The sequence below is a fragment of the Heteronotia binoei genome, chromosome 6, assembly GCF_032191835.1.
Source record: "Heteronotia binoei isolate CCM8104 ecotype False Entrance Well chromosome 6, APGP_CSIRO_Hbin_v1, whole genome shotgun sequence".
Lineage (NCBI taxonomy): Eukaryota > Metazoa > Chordata > Lepidosauria > Squamata > Gekkonidae > Heteronotia > Heteronotia binoei.
In genome coordinates this window covers 40,756,557-40,777,648 of record NC_083228.1, presented here as the reverse complement: position 1 = coordinate 40,777,648, position 21,092 = coordinate 40,756,557, and the positions used below count along the sequence as shown (strand labels likewise).

Genomic DNA, 21,092 nt, shown 5'->3' with positions numbered 1-21,092 from the left:
GGAGGGGGAGAGGAAGAATCCTGTGACACCTTTAAGACCAACAAATTTTTATTCCAGGTATAAGCTTTTGTGTGCGCACAATTTTTCAGAGAGAAATCCCTCTTTCCAGCTCTGACAGACCGGGGGGGGGGGGGGGAATCGAACAGCACAGCTGTTCTTCTTTATTAGTGGAAGGGAGCAAGAGCCCAGGAGCACCTTAAAAACTAACAATTTGTGGCAGAGCATGAGCTTTCATGAATCATGGCTCACTTCTTCAAACGCAGCTATAATGTGTCCATCTGTCCCTTTTATCTTGGAGAGTGAAGTGATTTCACAAGCAAATGAAAACAACAAGCATTGGTAACAAGAGAAGAAACCTAGGTCTCAATTCAGTCCAAAGGATGCACTGTCTTTAGCTTCATTATAACTTGCAATTTGGCAGTCTTTCTTTCTGATCTCCCTTTGAATTTTTTTTAAGAGAACTGCTACTCTTAGGTCAGCAACTGAATGTCCTGGCAGGTTAAAATGTTCCCCCACTGGTTTCTGAATGTTGTGGTTTCTAATAGCAGTAGAAAAAGGAAGAGTCCAATAGCACTTTAAATAACAAATTTATGGTAGGGTATGAGTTTTCATGAGTCACTGCTCATTTCTGTAGGTTTATTTCCATTTATTCTTTACATCCTCTTGGACCAAACTGAGACCTGGGTTTCCTGTCTCATTACCAATGCTGGTATCTCCACGTTTACTACCCCTCTGCATATCACATTTAATCCAACTAAGTTTGCCATATTACCATTCAGCATCTGAAATTATCTTTATTATAAAGTTTATACCTCTGGTATCTTGTGTTACATTTTATGGTGCACATGGCCCTGCCCAGCCTGACTTTTATGTCAGATCTGACCCTCCTAACAAATGAGTTAAACACCTCTTCTCTGTTGCTAAAGACCACCTGAATCTGCTTTACAAAGTTTCTGAAACCTCTGCAAAGAATGGGATTTCCTCATTTCTTTGAGTAAGTCATTTCATGGAACAGGAGAAACCACAAGGAATGCTCGAGACAGAGCAAAAACATATGAACATATGAAGCTGCCTTATAGTGAATCAGACCCTTGGTCCATCTAAGTCAGTATTGTCTTCTCAGACTGGCAGCGGCTCTCCAGGATCTCAAGTTGAGGTTTTTCACACCTATTTGCCTGGGCCCTTTTTTGGAGATGCAAGGGATTGAACCTGGGACCTTCTGCTTCCCAAGCAGATGCTCTACCACTGAGCCACCGTCCCTCCCCAACAATTCTATATTAAAGACAACCTTGGGCTGGTGACTGTAGCTTCTTCATAGGCTTGTATGGGTGAAGCCACTCCTGTAGACAGGAGGGCACCAGACCAGAAGGACTTTAAAGCAGGGGTGTCAAACTCATCTGTTATGAGGGCCAGATCTGGCATAAATGAAACCTTGTCGGGCCAGGCCATGCATGTACCTATTTAAGATTAGATAGCAGAGATAAAAACTTTATAAAGAACACAGACAAACGCAACTAAAGATTTTTTAAAAAAAGATTTTAAAACATTTTAAAACATGTTTAAAACATTAGCACTTATTGGTCTTAAAGGTGCTTTCTTTGTATTTCTCCCATGGGATTCAGGGAACTGGGCAAAGGAAGCTCTGGCTCTTTCCTGCCTCCCCCAGGGGACCAGGAGGGGGAGTAGCCTCAGCCTATAGAAGAAAGAGAGGCTTGGCTCAGTAGCTCTGCTGTGTGATTGAGAGAGCCTGACAAAGCAAGCTCTTCCTCCCCCCCTTCCTCCCCAAGGAAGGAGCTTCAGTCAATGGAGAAAATAGAGGTTTTGCTCTGTAGCTCCTGTGCGATTGAGCAAGCCTTGCAAAGCAAGCTGTTACACAGAAGGAAGCAAGAGAGAGGGAGAAGGAAGCAGATGACAGCCAGTTGCTTGGGGGCCTGATAGGAGCCCTCCGGGGGCTTGATTCAGCCCTGGGCCAGATGTTTGACACCCCTGCTTTAAAGGTTAATGCTAACACATCAGGGATTTTTTTGAGCAGGAACACACAGGAATGCAGTTCCGGCTGGCTTGGCATCAGGGAGTGTGGCCTAAAATGCAAATGAGTCCTTGCTGGGCTTTTCCTACAAAAAGCCCTGTGTAAAACTATGGTGATGTCAGGTGGTAGGCCTAATATGCAAATGAGCTCCTGCTGGGCTTTTCCTACAAAGAAAGCCCTGTAATACATTAAATCAAAACTGAAAGCAAATTGGCACTGAGTGTAATGAGTTTAAGCTTGACGTATTGTGCGCAAATATTTAATGCCCACTAATAGTTCAGCTACCACATTCTGCACCAAAAACATCCATGTTGTCTTCAATGGCAGCCCCAAGCAGCATATATTACAGCAGTCAAATCTTTAGGTGCCTATAACATGGATTAGAATGGTCAAATCAACTGAGCTTCAGATAATGGGCAGTTTTGATGCTAAATGAATATGAAAAAGGAAACTTTGTTATCTAATTTGTCTGCTTTTCCAGAAAAATAGTTGGCTTCAACAAGATTCCCAAGTTCAACTGTTTGTTAATGATGAAGCAACACTAGAGAAGGCAACAAAACTTTCACCGTTCCCAACCAGCATCACCTCTGAGGCTCTGTCTTGTCAGGATTAAACTTCAGTGTGTTTTAACTCATATGATATAACCACAGCTTCAAGATACTGTCTCAACTCAGAGACAGCTGCTTCTGGAGACTTATTTAATGTGATGTACAGTTAGGAATCATCAGCAGTTTATTTTTATGACCTCAGTCATTGGTCTTATTTATCTTCCTTCATTTGTATCACACTTTAGACCCCACTGGGGACCCAGAAGCAGTTTGCAACATTCTCCTGTTCTTCATTTTATCCTCACAGCAATCCTGTGAGGTGCATATGGAGAGTGTATGACTGGCCTAAGGTCACCCAGCAAGCTACCATGGCAGAGTAAAGAGTCAAACCTGGGTCTCCCAGATTCTAATTCAACCCTCTAACCACTATACTGTCTCTCAAAGTAGAAATTATATGGCTCTTTATGCAGAAGTTCAACAACACTGACAACAGGCTCTTGTGGCACTCCTTATGACAGCTCTCTTGCTACAGATTCTGCAATAGAAAAAATCACTTTCTGCATATGGTTGCAAAGAAATACTATTTAAGTTCCATGCCTCCAATACCAATGCCATATCCCATGCATCTCAAAAGAATTCCACAATCCACTGTATCAAAATTGGCTCATATACCAAAGAAAAAAGCTGTGCCATACTATATGTGAAGATCAAGCTCATCCCAAAAACACCCAAGGCTATCTCTATGCCATAGTGAGATTTGAAGTCAGATTGAAAAGGGTCAAGGGCAAATGTGTCATCCAGAAAACTCTGGTTATGCAGGAAAGAAATCCAGATTTGAGCTAGCATTAGTTATGATGAAAGTTGACAAGGAGGAACTGGAGCCAGGGAGGGGAAAGGTTGAGCACATGATCTTATGACCCATCAATGGTCTCTTAGTCATATTTAAAGGACAACTGTAAGATTACAGACACAGGGCTTGACCTTCTTAGGTAGTGGTTCTTATGACTATAAACTGTCAGCACTTAAGTAGACTGATTGAGAGCACAGGAGTTGGAAGTCAAAGTATTCTTAGATTTGGAGATATGGCCAGGTAGGGGAACACCTTGCTCCACTTTTCTTAGTTAAGTTTTGTTTGTAATCTTGTATCCCCATGCTGCCAGTGCCGGCAAATTACTGTGGTTTGTATGTCCTATTTTGAAGTTCCTTTGGATCTTGTATTTCTTTTCTGTTATGCCAATAAAGGTTATGTCTGTCTGTCATATGGCCACTGCATTCTCAAATATTTCTACTCTAGTACCATGTAAAATTAATATTTATAACAATAATGGAACATCTAGGCCCCTCTGGGGACCAAGACACACTTAATGTTCTGATTAGCTAATGTGGGAGTGGGCTACAGGTTTGTACACTCACTCCCCAATCCCTCCTTTTTGAAGCGTGCCAAAGCTTATAGAACTATTCTTATATCACTTATTGGAACCAGCAAAAGTTCCTGCTTAACCCAGGATCTAAAGTAGGGTTAACAGATCCAGACTGGGAAATACCTGGAGATTTAAGGGTGGAGTCTGTGGTGGGTGGGGTTTGGGAAGGGGAGGGAATTCAATGGGGTATAATGTTATCGAGTCCACCTTCCAAAGTGGCCTCTTTCTCCAAGGGAACTGATCTGTCACCTGAAGAACAGTTGTGATAGCAGAAGATCTCCAGCTGCCAACTGGAAGTTGCCCAATATACAAAATAGTCTGCTGAGGCAACATGTTACAAAAAGATTTAATCAAGTGAATTTCACAGAAGAAATAAAGCATGCTCACAAAACATATAAACTGAGCTGGTAGTAACAGCTCTGGCAACCAGGAAGTGTTCACAACCATCTAACAACATTTAAAGGTACAGACACTAGGACAGTGTATATGGAAGGATTCTCAGATGGAACGGTTCTCAGCAGAAAGTTGGCAGTTTGTAGTCCATGAAGTTGATAGGGAAAATGGGTTCCAGCTAAAGCCAACCAAATTAACAAAGTTCTCAAAACACACAGCTATCTGGACACGAGTCTCAACTTTTTGGTGTATTCGATGTCCTGTTCCACAACTTAGAAATCTTCAGTCTGGATGGCTTTCAACCACAGCTAACCAAATTATTATATTGTGTGGATTTTGGGACTATTAATGGTTCCTTAGATAACCTTTCTCTCCTGGATATTGGCATTATTTCTGAAGTTTCATACACACTGTTTCAGTGTCTGTACCTTTAAATGTTATTAAGCACCTGATTAATAACACTTCCTGGTTGCCAGAGCTGTTACCCCCAGCTCTGTTTATGTTTTGTGAATGTGCTTTATTTTTTTGAAAATCACTCATTTAAATCTTCTCGTAACATGTATAAAATACCTTGATGGTGTTGCCTCAGCAAACTATTTTGCATCTAACTGGGCATCTATTTTATGCTGAGAGTTCCAGTGTATTTTGGATTAACAACTTGTAGGTAGGCCACTAAAGTTGGTTTCAAGCCTACAGTACTGGTTGCCATATCAGAGCAATCTCAAGAGAGCTTACAGCAATGCCAAAGCAGCATCCAGAAAACTAACTTCTAAACATTATTTTGATCAGTCATCTCAAAAAGGATGCCACATTTGGCATCTTCCTGTCCATTTAAAAATAAAAAAACAATTTAAAAATAGTTAAGGTCATTCTCTGCTTTGAAATCTCAACATAATAGTCACCTAGAATTACAAATAGAACATTGAAATGAAAAATACTACATCATTGCAAAATGTACAGGAGCTGCCTAGAGAGCTGAATTCTACTGACTGCCCACTTGGAGCTATCTACTGACTGAAGGTAGTCACATATGTTTGGACATAATCATATTTTTAAAGGAGCAATGTATTATCATTTGTGTTCTTTGTGATAAATATACCTCAGAAATATGAAACCTATTCTGCACAAATGCTTTCAAAAATCCGTGACCGTAATGTAGTGTACAAATGACAGTCTTTCAGAAACTTGAAGGTGGCCTTTGAGATGCATTTTGGGTCTCACTAAGGACTGATCAAAATGGAAGCAGTTCATAAATTTACTGGTAAACATGTAAAATCCACAGCCTGATGCAACACACACATATAGGTGTGAGTGACCCTTACACACAAATGTTGGATAGGAACACAAAGATTAGCAGTTCTCCTGAAGTTGCTGGGATAATTTGGGAAGTATTCAATTTTTCAAACACAGTCTTTAAAAAAGATATATGATATGCTAAATTTGTTGGCATGATCTTTTAAACAGGAGACAGTGAGATCACCTGTTTCCACATTCTAATGCTATGATATTTCAAGAAATATTTGTGTTTTTAAAAGTAAAAAATATTTTTCCTTTGGTAGCATAAGCCATCTCTTTCCAGCACTGCTGTGTTTCTGTAAGACCAACAAACAAGCTACTCCCTTTTCCAGCAACACCTTCAACTATGTTGATATGTTTGTTAAGTGATGAAAGATCAGGGTTGGTGCCATGGTAGGTAATTAGGACAGAAAATCACTCCTGTCGAAGTCACAGAAATAATCAAGCTGTATACAGCCTCCATTTGCTGCTCCCATGATCATATTTAATAAATATTTAAAAGACATTTTACCTCGTCTCCGCCCATAGCTCCTGGCTGCATGTAAATACAGAAAAATATAGTGGATATTGGCACAACAGTAACTGGTATATTTACAGATTTGAAGTTCAGGCAATTCAAACAGTCCTAGAACAACAGCTAAATATAAATACTAAGTATTTGAATACCCACTGAGTAACATGTTTAGTGCAGAGCGTGTAATAGGCAAGAAGGACAGGAAATTTGGGAGTGGAGCCTGGGGTTGCCAGGTCTGTGTTGGAAAGTACCTGGAGACTTTGGGTGTGGATCTGGGAAAAGACAGGGTTTGGGGAAGCGAGAGGCCTCAGCATAGTACAATGCCATAGAGTCCACCCTTCAAAGCAGCCATTTTCTCCAGAAGAGCTGATCTCTGCCAGCTGGAGATCAGTTGTAAAAGCAGGAGCTCCCCAGGCCCCACCTGGAGGCTGGCAACCCTAGTCCTGAAGCCTGGGAAAGGTCCTCAGTGGGGTATAATGCTATATAGTCCACTCTCAAAAGCAGCCATTTTTCCCGTGGTACTGATCTGTGTAGTCTGAAGATCAGCTGGAACTCTGGAAGATCTCCGGGTACTACCTGGAAGTTATAATAGAACCAGGAGAGGGAGATCCATGGGACAGAAGGGAATTACAACAGTAACCATGAAAAAACGATGGAAACTACAATTATATATAATCCTACTGTAGTTTTTGTTATTTTTTCAAGGTTACTGTTGTAATTACTACATGGAAGTTGGCAACCCCAGGTGGTAGCAAGCTATTTGCATAAAGTGTCCACCATAAACAATAATTAGAAGGAAAGCATTGTCATTCCTCTAGGAATTTTAAGAAAACAGAGTTAATACATATATATTAAATAGCCACTAATATAAACAGATTTAATATAATATCAAGATTTACTAATATGGCTGAATCTGATTACTGTTTCTTCTAAGACTAGTAGAGTCCAGCTATATTAAGCCCACTTCCCCGGAACCACTTCAAATATCTCCTCCTTTTGATTTAATCGAGTTATGCTGTGTAATGCACCTTGACTCTCTGTGACAAAGATGGATTATAAATGAAGAACAATAAATAAACAGTCAATATACCTTTAAAAATAAAGAGGATGAAGCCCTGCAAGAATTTGTGTGAGAGGGGAAATCTCATTCCCTTCCTACATTCTTTCCACCTTCCTACTCTGGATCCAGTCCACCCCACACATACATACATACATGCATACATACATACTCTCTCCCCTCCCCCTTTGCCCCCCCCACATTATTTATCTACCCACCTACCCTTTCTTTTTGCAGCAGTCCTTGGGTGCCATGTTTGGTTGCTTTGGCTACCCAAAATGCCACCCAAGTTTATTTTTGGGACGTCTGTGAATAAGCAGATGTCACCACTGCTTAGAGAGGGGCAGCATACCTTTTCTTGGGAGGAAAATCAATTTCTTTTTGTGTGCAGCAAACTTGAAGCTAGTGTTTGCAGAAACATATGCCTTTTCCCTGGGCTGTCCTGTTGTATGGATTTTTGGGTTGAGAAAGGATGTGTTGATGTATTTCACACAACTTCCTCAAAGTCAAAAGACTTGCTGACATTAAATAAAACACTGTTATATCATACATGTTTTATCTTTAACACAAGATGAAGAAACAGATGCAAACAAATACATCATTCATTAATATGTGAATTATCTAATTAAATCCTGCAGAGAATCCAACAAAATTATATTTTTTTCTTTCAAAACCAGTCTATATAAATCTGAAATTAATAAGCTAGCATTTCAAATTATGTCCTCTGTGCCATCAGAAAGGAAGCTATACTTTCCAGCACTGCTTGAAACAAGCATAAATTTTAAACTACTTTGGTATGTAATCTTTATACAACATAATACTATTTATTTATGGCTTGGCAGGCCACAGTCAAGCACTGAACTACACACATATTATGCCCACTGAAACCAGTGGCTTAAATAGGTTTACTATGAACCCAAAATTATGAAGTGTCCATTTAGTAGTAACAATAGCCATGCTTTTATTAAATTGAACTGAAGCATAATCACCAAATACAACTTTTTAGCCCTAAAAAACGGATCACAGTGTATAGGTTCAGCTATCTAGAGAACAGTGTTTCAAATGCATATTTTGTGCTGAATAACTGACTTAACAGTGTAAAATATTCTCTGTCAAAGCTGGTTTTCTCATAGTCTTACCCAAATAACTTCACTGAAGAATACTGAGAATCTAATTTTTACAAACATTAAAATCCTAATGCAGCCAACCATATAATAGTTTTTGCAATGAATTACGAAAATAAATAAAAATATTAAAAAGAACAGCAGGAGAGTGCTGATCTGGATGGGGCAGCCAACTTAAATAAAACAATCCCTGAGCTAGTTTTAATGAGTACGGTGTATTCAGATGTCCATAGACAATACACTGCCATTTTCTCCTGCTGCTACAACTAGGGTTGCCTATCTCCAGGTGGGACCTGGGAACTTCCTGGAATTACAACTGATCTCCAGACTGCAGAGACCAGTTTTCCCTGGAGAAAATGCTGTTTTTGAAGGATAGATGCTACAACATTATACCCTGATGAGATCCTTCTCCTTCCCCAACCCTACTCATATCTAATTCTCAACATGGCCCTATCTGCAGATACTTAAATTTGCAGATCATGACCATGAAGAGGGAGAGTGTGGAGATATTTTCTACAAATGGGGGGAAGAACAGATTTAAGGGGGGAAACTCCAAAACAAAATAGCTGAATGTACAAGCGACACATAGAGTTGCCAGGTCCAATTCAAGAAATAACTGGGGTCTCTGGGGGTGGAGCCAGGAGCAAGGTTTTGACAAGCATAATTGAACTCCAAAGGGAGTTCTGGCCATTACATTTAAAGGGACCGCACACCTTTTAAATGCCTTCCCTCAACTGGAAATAATGAAGGATAGGGACACCTTCTTTTGGGGCTCATAGAATTGGACCCCCCCCCCCCCGTCCAATCTTTTTGAAACTTGGAGAGTGTTTTGTGGAGAGGCACTAGATGCTATACTGAAAATTTGGTGCCTCTACCTAAAGAACAGCTCCCCAGAGCCCCAGATGCCCACAGATCAATTCTTCATTATACCCTATGAGAATCAGTCCCCATAGAGAATAATGGAGTGCCCAGCAGACATTTCCCTCCCCCCACCTCTGCTTTCTGAACACCCTGAAGTGGGGGGAGGACCTCCAAACCAGGGGATCCTCTGCCCACACTTGGGGATTGGCAACCCTAGTGACACAACTATTCCTCAGAAGTAGGGGGCTTTGTGAGTACAAAGAGGGCAGGAGAGGTCACTACTCTCTGTCCCCCATCTGCTAAGGGGGCAAAACTTGGGAGGACAAGGAAGAGGCTTTCCTAACTGCTGAGGTAGCTATGCTGTCCCTGAACCTGGCAGCCCCAAAACTGAAAGTGGGCAGGTGAGGAAGTGTGGTACCCACTATTCCCGCCCCCCCCCAGGCAAGGATCCTCGGAATGAGCAGAAGCGGCGGCACAGGACTCCTCAGCCATCCCTGCTGCAGAGCCAATGACACTCCTCCCCAAGTCCTGCTGAGGTGGGCGGGGAAGGAAGCACAGAAGTCATCCCTTCCACCCATTCCCTGCACTGATGGGACAGCTCAGGAGACGGGCAGGGCAGTGGGCATGCGAGTCATTGCTCTTCCCTGTGGCACTGAGACAGCAACACTGGAGATGAGCAGGTGGAGAAAGAGGCAGGGAGCAGAGGCAGATGGAGCAGAGGCAGGGAGAGAAGGAAGGGAAGAGTGACAGAAAAAGGGAGGGGGGAGAATAAGAGAGAAAGGGGAAGGGGTAAAGAGAGGGGAAAAGTATTGGCTGAAATGCAATGTGCCATACTTGTGTCTGCTTCTCCAGCACAATCATTTAACAGAGCTACTTAGTAACACCAGGATATGCTTTACTTTGCTTTGCTTTCAGCACCTATTCTCTTGGTATGACTTCGCAGGTCATTTGCCATGAAATTATCTTCAGTGAACACACAGGGATCTCAAAAATTATTCTTTGCAGTTTTTTTCAGTAGCTGCCCTGAAAAACATTCAGGGGGTATAATATGGGACATTTTTTGGGGGGGGAGTGCCTACTAGAGTGACAAAATGCAGTAAAGGAAGAACACTTGAAAGTCCCCCCCCCCCAAGTGACATCTTATACCTCTATGCTACACCCGTCACAGGTAGCACTTATCACCTTGAGCACCCGGTTGATGGGAGGAGCTTATGTCCCATGCATTATCATCTTGGTTTTAAATAAGTTTTTGGGCTATATTTTAAATAATATTTTTAAGGTTGCGTGTTTATGGTGTTGTTTTCTTTTATTTTATTTTAAAAGTGTTTTTACCCTGCTTCTCTTCCCTGCAGGGATCCAAAGCTGCTAACAAAAACAAAAACACAATTTAAGTAAACAGGAAAAAAGTGCAATATCTCTATGCTGATTCTGGATACACTGAGTAGATCTCTCCGGGCCACAGATGGCACAGCACATGTGTTCACTGTAACTTGTGAACAGGGCTACCATTTATTACAGTAGGAGCAGGATAGCTACAACATTTATTGTCAAGCCATCTCACTGTGAACTACATTACTTGTTTTGTGTCCAATTCTAACATCTATTCTTCTGCTTGTGTTTTTAAACTTTTGGTGTTAATTAGTTAAACAATGTCTGCTAAGGAACTCAACCCAGAGTTTTGTTCTGTTTAAATGCTTAAAACTTCTTTTCTCCTCAAAGTCTAACTTCAAGTTGCACTAGATGTGAAAAACTGTTTATCACATATTTTGAATGCAAATTGATTAGTCTCATTGTCTCCCAACATGTCATCTGGAGAAGTTAATTTCAAATTGGCTGGCAACCAACGTAAATAATACGCCATAAAGAGCTCTATCCCCTTTCCCTAACGCTTATAATTATTTATGGAGTAGAACTTTTATATATTTAGGTAATTGTCCATGTGTATACTTTCAATCATTCTGAGAGTGGGGCCAGTTTTTTTCTTTGAGTGGCAGCTCACTTACCTCATAGAATGCCTTGAACTTTATCATGACCAACAGCCTTCATCAGGAGAGACAGAATGAATCTGATTCTGTTAGGTCCCACAGTGTTCAGTACTACTGACCATAGTATCTTTTTGATTTAACTAGTGGAGATACAGATCAAGGGCACTATGTTCTGGCAGTTCCAGTTCTTTCTCTCAGACTGACACCAGAAGATGGTATTGAGGGACAACTGCTCATTTTTGTCTAATGCATGTGATGCAGTCAAAGTCTTTAACAAATGTATGAATGGGACAATTAGCTGGACAGGACAAGGCCAAATACTTTGAAACTCAGTTCAAAGAATACTTAGGTATTGTGAGCAACTGAAGGATCACAAAGTCAGCCTGTTCTAGATAGGTCCACATTCTGCGAGAAGTGCAGTTTGGGAATATTTTTGGTTTACAGAGATAGGCACCAGCCTCCTCTGACTTGCAGTGCCTTTTGTCTAGCTTTAGCTGGTGAGCCTGTTATGGCCTTTGCCAACAGACAAGGTTCAACCACAGTTAACCATATGTTTATCAGCTTCAGGCAGAACCTAAAGCTAGCTTTGAAGACTGTTATGAATCTTCAAATAGTGCAACGTACATGGGAAAGTTTCAGAGGGTAGCTGTGTTGGTCTGCAGTAGAACAGCTAGATTCAAGTTCCATAGCACCTTCGGGACTAACAAGATCTTCAGGGTATAAGCTTTTGAGAGTCAAAACTTCCTTAGCCGGGTATCAGATGGGAGCTTTGATTCTCAAAAGCTTCCACCCCCTGAATCTTATTGGTCTCCAGGTGCTACTGGACTCATATCCAGCTATATACAGGAAAGTTCCTGATTTGGCCCTGGATAGGGGTGGGAAGTATACCAGAACTAAAACGGCTTCATTGGCAGCCCATTAGTTTCCAGATATAATTCAAGGCTTTTATTTCTAAAGACCTTATTTATTTATTTATTTATTTATTTTTTTATCTATGACTTGTATCCCGCCCTTCCCACAAGTGGCTCAGGGCGGCTTCCAGCAATTGATAAACATAAAAATTAAACAATATTTAAATATATAAACCATTAAACATTTAAAACAGTTAAAACTTTAAAAAACAGTAAACGTTCCAAATACATATTCCAATACATTCCAAATTCCAAATACATTCCAAAAAGACCTACATTTAAAGGACCACCTGTTCCTATAAATTACTGCCCATCTGTTAAGACTTTCTGACCATGTTGTTCTCTGTTAGAAGTGAATTGGATAACTAATAGGGAAAGAACTTTCTCTATGGTGGTACTCAGGACGTTTTTTGTAGAAAAAGCCCAGAAAGAACTCATTTGGATATTAGGCCACACACCCTGACATCACCATTGTTCCACAAAGGGTTTTAAAATATGCAAATGAGTTCCTGCTGGGCTTTTTTAAAAAAAGCCCAGCAGGAACTCATTTGTATATTAGGCCACATCCCCTGACATCAAGCCTGTTCCTGTGCATTCCTGCTCAAAAAAAAGCCCTGGCGGTACTAATTTGTAGCATTGTGTCCCCATGGAGATGTTACTGGTGGTTTGGGTAGTTTTAGATGCCAGGTAAAATGTTTGTTTTATTTTCTGTTAGGCTTTTAGTTAATTCTGGTTTTGCATTAATTTCTGCTTTTATTTTTCTGCTTTCAAAATGACTGCTACATTGGGTTAATGGCTTCTAAGACTTTTTAACTGAGTTTTTGCTGGATTTTACAGCTTTTATGGCTTGCACCCTTTTATTATTGAAGGTTTTTTTCCCTTAGCTTTTATATCTTTTTTGTAAACTGTTCAGCATTTTCTTAAGCTGAAATTGTTCTGATGTGGGTAGATGAGAAGCCTCAGGTCCAGGGCTTTTTTTCTGGGAGAATGCAGCAGAATGGAGTTCTGGAACTTCTTTGCGGAAACAAAATTGTAAAAAAAAATGTTTAAAAATTAATGAAGGGCACCTGTGTGTTTCTCCTTCATTTCCCTCTTTATAGTTCTGGCACCTCTTTTTCCAGTGTGGGGGAGGGAGTCCTGCTCAGGTCCTTGGAGTATAAAACATGGTACTCTGACTAACAGTAAAATCCTAAGCAGAGTTACACTCTTCGAAATCCATTGAAGTTAATGGGCTTTAGAAGGTTATAACTTTGTTTAAGATTCCACTGTAAATAATCTATTAAGATTTAGGGTGCAAATATAACTTTGTCTTCCATTTCCCATCTATTTTATTAAAGAGATTAAAGATTCTGCAGAAGCATGGCTAAAACAGTGCTTTCATTTTATTTAGTTCTGAACAACAGAATGTTTGCTATGTTTACTGTAATCTCTGAACAGAAGAATTCTTTCTAAAGGAAGTCATATGCAGATACACATTTGTCAGGATTTTAAATGCTGGAGATAAGAATGTTATTTTTCTTAACTGGGTATAATGCCTTAAATAATGCTTCTCTGGGTAAACCTGTAATGCTGTCATTTGTAAAAGCCTTTTGATAAACAAGTATATTTCTATCAAATATGAGACAATACGAATCTACCTGTGCACTCAGGGTAGCCTGATCTTGTTAGATCTTGGAAGCCAAGCAGGATCAGCCCTAGTCAGTATTTGGATGGGATACTCCAAGGAATACAAGGATCGTGACATGGCAAACCACCTCTGAATGTATCTCACCATGAAAACCCCACAAAGTTGTCATCAGTCAGCTGTGATTCACTGGCAGTTTCTACCACCACATACACCTACAGAACACATTCCCGTTGCTCAAGCATACACTGCAGCACTTCCCCTATGAAAACAGGGGCACTTGGGGGCAGTTTATGAGTATATCTGTCCTCTCCATTATACACTGTTGGTTGCCACCTGGCATATATTGGATATTTCTTCTGTAATACCTGACCTGGTTTCTGCCAAGGTATGACAAACAAATTATAACAATTACCTTGGGAAAAAATTAACAGAGGTTTAATTAGCAGTGGTCCCAATCCTTCCTGGAAGATAGCGTTCAGAAGGTGGAACTAAGAGATTGCTGCTCTTCCAAGACTTTTGGTTTATAAGGTTCCACATTTTGCTTTATGCTCTTCAACATCTACATGAAACCTCTATATGAAGTCAATGGTCCGAGATTCAGGAGTTGGCTGATGGTAATCAGGCACAAAGGGCTCACTGCATGTTTGCCTGAGATCCATATCTCATGTGCATCTATTGTGAATATGCTATATAAAGTTGCCTTGTCCAGTATGCTCAGGGTTGCCACCCTCTAGGTGGTGTCTAGATATCTCCCAGAATTAAAACTGATCACCAGGCTACAATGACATCCCCAGGCTACACCGCCCGAAATCTCCAGAAATTTCCAAACCCAAATCTGGCAACATTAGGTGTGCTGACTTTAATGTACTTAAAACAAAACAAAAACCTTGTTATGACCCTGTTTGCCACCTTGGATCCTTCCAGAGCCTCTCCTAATTGAGGATGCCTTCCATTCAAAATGCCAGGCCACTCTTTTTAAGTGACTAATTTTTGTTATTATTTTAATTGTCTGTTAAGCCGCTTTGAGTAACCATGTTTGGTAAGAAAGACAGTGTAAATAAATAAAGTAATTTGATGACAATGTACCATACTTGGGGATGGCAGTAGATTAAATGTTACTTTTATTTATTTAAAACATTTATTTTCTTCTGATTCAAAGCACCAGTTGCTAGAGTAGAAACAGGTTTCAGAGAGAATCTCTTTTTCAAAAGCCCTACAGCATGAAGCTTGTCAGACAACCCTTTGTTTTGTGATCAGATTAACAAACACTAGGTTCAAAAACTTCATGTGCAACACATTGTACGTAAAAATCTAACATTTTAAAGTTTTCAGAAGATATTATGCAGCTGTGACATTTATTCTTAGTTTCATTAAAAAGACAGAAAAGATGCCTGTCACATAGTAAATTTTAACTTTAAAAATAATTGCATCAGCTATTATGATATGTTAACATGCACCAGTTAAGGGCTAAATGCAGTGAGTTTGTTAAAGAATTTAAACAAGAAAATTGGTTGATTTGCAGCCATATTTTGACATTAACATGGCAGATGCCAAATTCCCTCATGTTAGTTTTAAAATTATATGCCAAGCCACTTTGCATTTGAAATGCTGCACGTTTAAGGAACATAAGGAAGTTACTAGGTAGTGAGAATTGAAACTGAAGTGATTTAACTGGAGAGACAGCTATTTAATACCACAGAATATAAGAAGCAGATGGCATTTCTTGGACCCAAGACTGTATTAAAAACTTTAGGGATACAGAAAGTTCACATGCATTGCCATAAAGAGGCATGATATTTAACACAGTACCTCTTAGCAAAAAGTCATTTTCCAACACAAACTTGGACAAGAAGAAGGGCAATACAGGATGAGTGTTAAAAATAATTTATTTTGTATTTATTCATGGCATTATATTATGGCTGACTTGGTAAATCAAAGGCCAAATTGTCTAAGCAAAATTGCTGCATTTATGTTATTGCAATCATCCCAGTTATGGTTTGTCCTAAGCTATTAACACACGCTTCTACAACAGCAAGGGTATCTATATATCTAATTTCTAACTGTGCCCCCCTATGTGCAGATATTTATTTCTAAAGATAGGGGCCACATGGAGAGTGAAGAGATTTTTCTGCATACTTGGGGCACTCCCTGGGTGTGCAGAAAAATCTAACTTTAAAAAAAAAGTATAAAGGGAATGCTTAAATCCTCTCAAAAGTAAAACAGCTTTCTCTGCACGTGCACAGAGAACAGACTTACCAAAGCAGAGGGAACAAGCGGCTGGAGAGGCCTTGGCCACCTTTGCCCTTTTCCATCAGCACTCCAGCAGACTCAGTGCCTGATGGGCTGGGGCCTTCCTTTCCTTTCCCTTCTCTCCTTCATGGTCCAGTTAACAGTCACCTCCAGGGGTGCCTGTCTTTGCTACCTGACGCACACATTCTTCTCAGCATGAGCCACCAGTTGGAGCTGAGGCCTCTTCCTCTCTGTGGGCCATGGAACTGTAAGCATGGAGAAGCAGGCAGTGCCGGTGGCACCAAGGCAGAAGCCAGAGCCATCACTCTGGAGGTGACTGTTAACCGGGTCAGTGAGAGGGCAGCAGGTGGAGGGGTTCAGGTGAGAGAGGACCATGGCTGCTGCCAACATCCTTGGTGCACTTAGGGGGGCTGACAGTTAAAAAGTAGGTTTGGTTGGTAGGTAGAAAGGAGGGAAGCAGGGAAAGGTATTGGGAAAGAAGAAATAGGGAAGGGGATACTGGGGATAGTGCCACTTCACTGCTTACTCCCAACTCCTTGCAGTTTCCTCTCTATAAAACTGACCCCTGCCTGGGAGGGGAAGAGGGAAAGTAGAAGGCAGCAGAGCATATAACAATAGGTTGGGAAGAAGAGAGGAAAGTGGAAAATGGGAAAGAGATAGTGGGTGAAGGGAAAATGTATGCTCCCCATAAGTCCTTGCAGATCCTCCACTGTCTTCAAAATACTGGAGATAAATGAATGAGTTGGTTTTACATAAATGTTAAAGTTTCTGAGATATGGTAACACACTTTTACAAATAAATATCAATTTTAATTTGGTGCCACTTAGAAATACCCTTATACAATGCGGCTTCTTCGTTAACATCTTTGGTGATGTAAATTCACAGGACTTCAAATAAGTTTTCCTGATACTTTTGCTTTGTAGGGATCAGTTCTGGCCTTTTAACCAGAGGAAAGTCAAATCAAGGAAGCACGTTATTTGGTTTCTTAGCAGTTGTATATTCTGTCTCATTCAATTTAAATGAAGGACCAAGGTTGTTCAACTTTCAACAAAGGCAACATTTCATCGTTCTCAACAGTGTAATCCTAAACAAAGTTACATCCTTTTCAATGTATTTAAAATGGTGTAACTCTGTTTAGGATTACACCGTCAGTCTGCTAGCTAAGTGCCTACTAATTAAACTAAAACAAACCAATGGAGATTGTACAATGTGATTGTGACAATGGATCAAAGTGAAATGTGTCCCTCTGCAGTGACCACAGAACCAAACTCATAAAGGTAAACTTAAAACAAACTGCAAGAAATCACACAACATTTTGTTGTGGATCCCCTCGTGTTAGTTTAAATTTTTAAAGAGTTGTCAACCTTCAGATGGCACTTGGAGAATTCCCACTATTACAACTGATCTCCAGATTACCAAAATCAGTTCCTCTGGAGACAATGGCTACTTTGGAGGACAAGCCCTATGACATTCTATCCTGCTGAGGTGATGTCATTGTGCCACACATGCAAAGTGCACATGAGAGAACAATCCCCTGCTGCAACAGCGGAGGTACTTGGGAACCCTAGCTGAGGTCCCTCCCCAAGCTCCACCTTCCCCAGGGTCCAGTTCCAAAATCTCCATGTATTTCCTAACCCGGAGCTGGTAACTCTACTTTTTTGTTTCCTTGTCAAGCTCATTTTTGAATGTTCATGAAAATTATTGTATAATATTCCTCGATATACATGAACATTACAAGAATCTGAAATACTGATGCCAAAGGAGGAATATACAACATTTTAGCAATTTACACTTTGTTATTGGTTCAGCCTCCCTTCAACTGTAGTTTAGAAAGAGAAATTATCAGCTGTACTGAACAATATCTGAATAACTAAACCACTATAGAAGAGACTAGTTTGTTGAAAATATAACACACCTTATTAGTTCTGCTATCTTCCACTGGTGCTTTCTTAAATTATATTCATGTTCTGTTTAGGAGTTTGTTCCTGCTACAGTTCTGAAAGATGTCATAGTCAGTCTACTTTAAGCCATACAAGTAAGCCTTCCATGCCTAAAGCAACACAGACAATCCAAGGAAGCCACCAACAAGGTTTTTCCATGGCTCCAAAGCAGAACTGGCACAGAGCTATTTCTTGGATCTCCTACACGAAAATTTTAAAAGTAGCTGCTCTGACAGATCCAACTAGGGGTGGAATTCTATCAGGAGCTCCTCTGCATATTAGGCCACTCACCCCTGATGTAGCCAATCCTCCAAGAGCTTACAAAAAAGAGCCTTGTAAACTCTTGTAGGATTGGCTATATCAGGGGTGTGTGGCCTAATATGCAAGGGAGCTTCCGCTGGAATTCCACCCCTGGATCCAACTAAGGCACTGAATTATATAGATTTAAGCCTATCACAGTGTTTAACATAAAACTAGTTGGCTTCCTGCTCTGGCTCCTGTGGAATTATTTACATTTTGTATAATTTGTACAAAAGAAATTAGCAATTTAATTAGCAAGAATGCTGAACTTACATTCTGAATAAAAGTTTGTTGGTCTTAAAGGTGCTACTTGACTCCTACTTTGTTGAACTAGTTCTGTTAGCTATGGGAATTTTATTTGTCTCATAATTTATTGGTTGCAGACTTGTATTTCACTTCACATATATGTGCTTATTACAGACAGAAGTTTACACTTATGAGCAAAATGAATTAGCAGCCTTTTGTTCTCAAACTGTTCAAACCAGATCCTCTTCCCAAGGTCAGCTTTGAGGCTCATAAATGCAATAAATATATTGAGATGGGGCAATTGGATGATAGCTGAGTTAAGTTCCTCAAATTTTTCTGAGCAGAAAAACAACTCAATGGCAACTGGTTATCGTTTTATTTTGTTTTGAGCCAATTACCTGAAAAGCAAGGGCTTAAGGCAGGTTCTTCCCCAATTCACACATGGGAGTGTGTTTGTTTTTTAAAGATACACCTTAAGTGAACAGAGAGCTTCTTTACTGGGTTCTGCCCACTGGACCCACCCCAAACAGCTGACGTTTGCCACCAGACCTGTTCAAAACAAGTGATTGCAGCACCAAGCTCACACCTAGTTTTTTTTTTAATTTCATGACCTGGCAACCCTATACTCAGTAGTGGTGACAGTCATCTTTAAATTCAAAGTGCTTTCTTCCCATTCCTGTTAGTGAAGTTTCAGCATTATCATCTAAAGCAGTATTTCCCATTTGCAGGGTCATGACCTGGTACCGGGTCACGGAAGCCTCACTACCAGGTCACAAGAAAAGCCACAGCTAGCTCCGCCCCCAGCAAAGCATGACCTCTGCTCTGCTTCCTTCCCCCGTCTCTCTGTTGTGCAGAGAAATGCTAGCCTTGAAGACTGACACAGGCTGCAAAGTCTGTGCTCCATTTGGCTTCCTTCCTACCCCCATCTCTGAAACTTTTCTGTTTATCATACTGTTGCTGCAGACATAAGAGCTCCGCCAATGAAAAGCTGGCACCCCCAGTTGCAGCCAGCTGGCCTTTTTATGAGATTTCTGTGTGAGTGAGTGAGAGTGAGAGGTGTGGGGCAGAAAGAGATTGTTGGAGATTACTGCAGTATATCTCAACAGCACTGGAAGTGATGGAAGGAGAGCCAGTTTGGTGTAGTGGTTAAGTGTGCGGACTCTTATCTGGGAGAACCAGGTTTGATTCCCCACTCCTCCACTTGCACCTGCTAGCATGGCCTTGGATCAGCCATAGCTCTGGCAGAGGTTGTCCTTGAAAGGGCAGCTGCTGTGAGAGCCCTCTCCAGCCCCACCTACCTCACAGGGTGTCTGTTGTGGGGGAGGAAGGTAAAGGAGATTGTGAGCCGCTCTGAGACTCTTCGGAGTGGAGGGCGGGATATAAATCCAATATCTTCTTCTTCTATCTATGAACTTGGCACCATTTTACTGGTCCTGCTTTTAACAGCTATCTGACACCAAAATTAAACTCCTCCTATAGATATTAAAAAGAATGGAAGAAGTTCACTGGCTAAATATCTACAAAACAGGTTGCTTTTAAAGGCATGAGAAACACAGCCAGTAAAAAGCTGCAGGCCCCTCATAAATATCCTTTTGGGGATAACTACAGAAAAGCTTGTATGAACTTCATATAACTGGAAATTAATTCATTAATTGCAGTACAATTCTCTGCTACCTTTCACAGCAATTTCCCAGTGTTTCAGCCAAAGAAAAGTATGAAAATTAGCTGTAGAAAGATTTTCTTGAAACCAAGCAAGCTTGGTTATAGCTTGAGTCAGGGTTCCAGTAGTAGCAGCTGAAGGAAGGGCCTACTAAATGTTTCAGCATATTTTGAGGTAGAGCAGCTGCCAGGGCCCAGTGTGGGTGATACACAGTGCTGTCATTTCTGATGGCAATGGCAACAGCACTCCCAACTGCATACACTGGCCAGTGCTGTTGAGGAAGAGGTGTGTAGGTGGTGCAGGCAACTGAACACGGGCCTTAGGAGTGCTTGCAAGCTGGAGAAGAACACACGAACAGATAGGTGCATGCAGGTGTGGGAGTGGAAAGAGACGACCACCCACTTTCCACCCCCATTTTGGCTCAGCATGAGTTTCAGAGAGATTTTTCTGAAAATGAAGTTGCTTCAGAAGAAGAGGCAGGTTTGGGGGAGTGCTCTGGAAGTGAAATCAAAGGAAAAGGTGGAGTTTTGGTTCAGTGTGCCCCGGAAGTGACATCACTTGGCCCTTGACACCACAGGAAATTACATAATTCCTGTCTTCCGGCCCCACCCCCAAAGTCTCTTGGCTCCACCGCCAAATTTTAGTGGGCCATGAAGGAAAAATGTAAAAATAACCAGGCCACAAGAAAGAAAAGTCCTGATCTAAAGAAAGTTCTAAGGGCTTTTGTAAAGTTATATCTTTACTCCATTGACTCTTAGAGAAGAAGATAATATTAAAGTTGTGTTAGCTAGTGCAAGGTTTTCAAAACGGTATTGTGATCCACAATCTTGATTGGGTGTGGTAACCTGCTATACAAGACACAGCAGCACTATGTAACTGTGGGTGGGGTCACTTTCAAGAATTTTAAAAATACAACAATACATGGCTCAG

At 40.8% G+C, this 21,092-nt stretch overlaps 1 protein-coding gene across 8 annotated transcripts in view; it reads right to left on the bottom strand.

Annotated features, from left to right (window-relative positions):
* Positions 1-21,092, bottom strand: part of CPEB3 (cytoplasmic polyadenylation element binding protein 3) — a 106,455-nt gene that overhangs the window by 38,779 nt on the left and 46,584 nt on the right. For 6 of the 8 annotated variants that reach the window (XM_060241352.1, XM_060241356.1, XM_060241353.1 and 3 more), the window contains one exon: positions 6,199-6,222. The exons of the other annotated variants lie outside the window; for them this stretch is intronic. In XM_060241352.1, the coding sequence (XP_060097335.1) occupies positions 6,199-6,222 (24 nt within the window). The remainder of the gene's footprint in view (positions 1-6,198; positions 6,223-21,092) is intronic. 8 annotated transcript variants of the gene reach the window in all.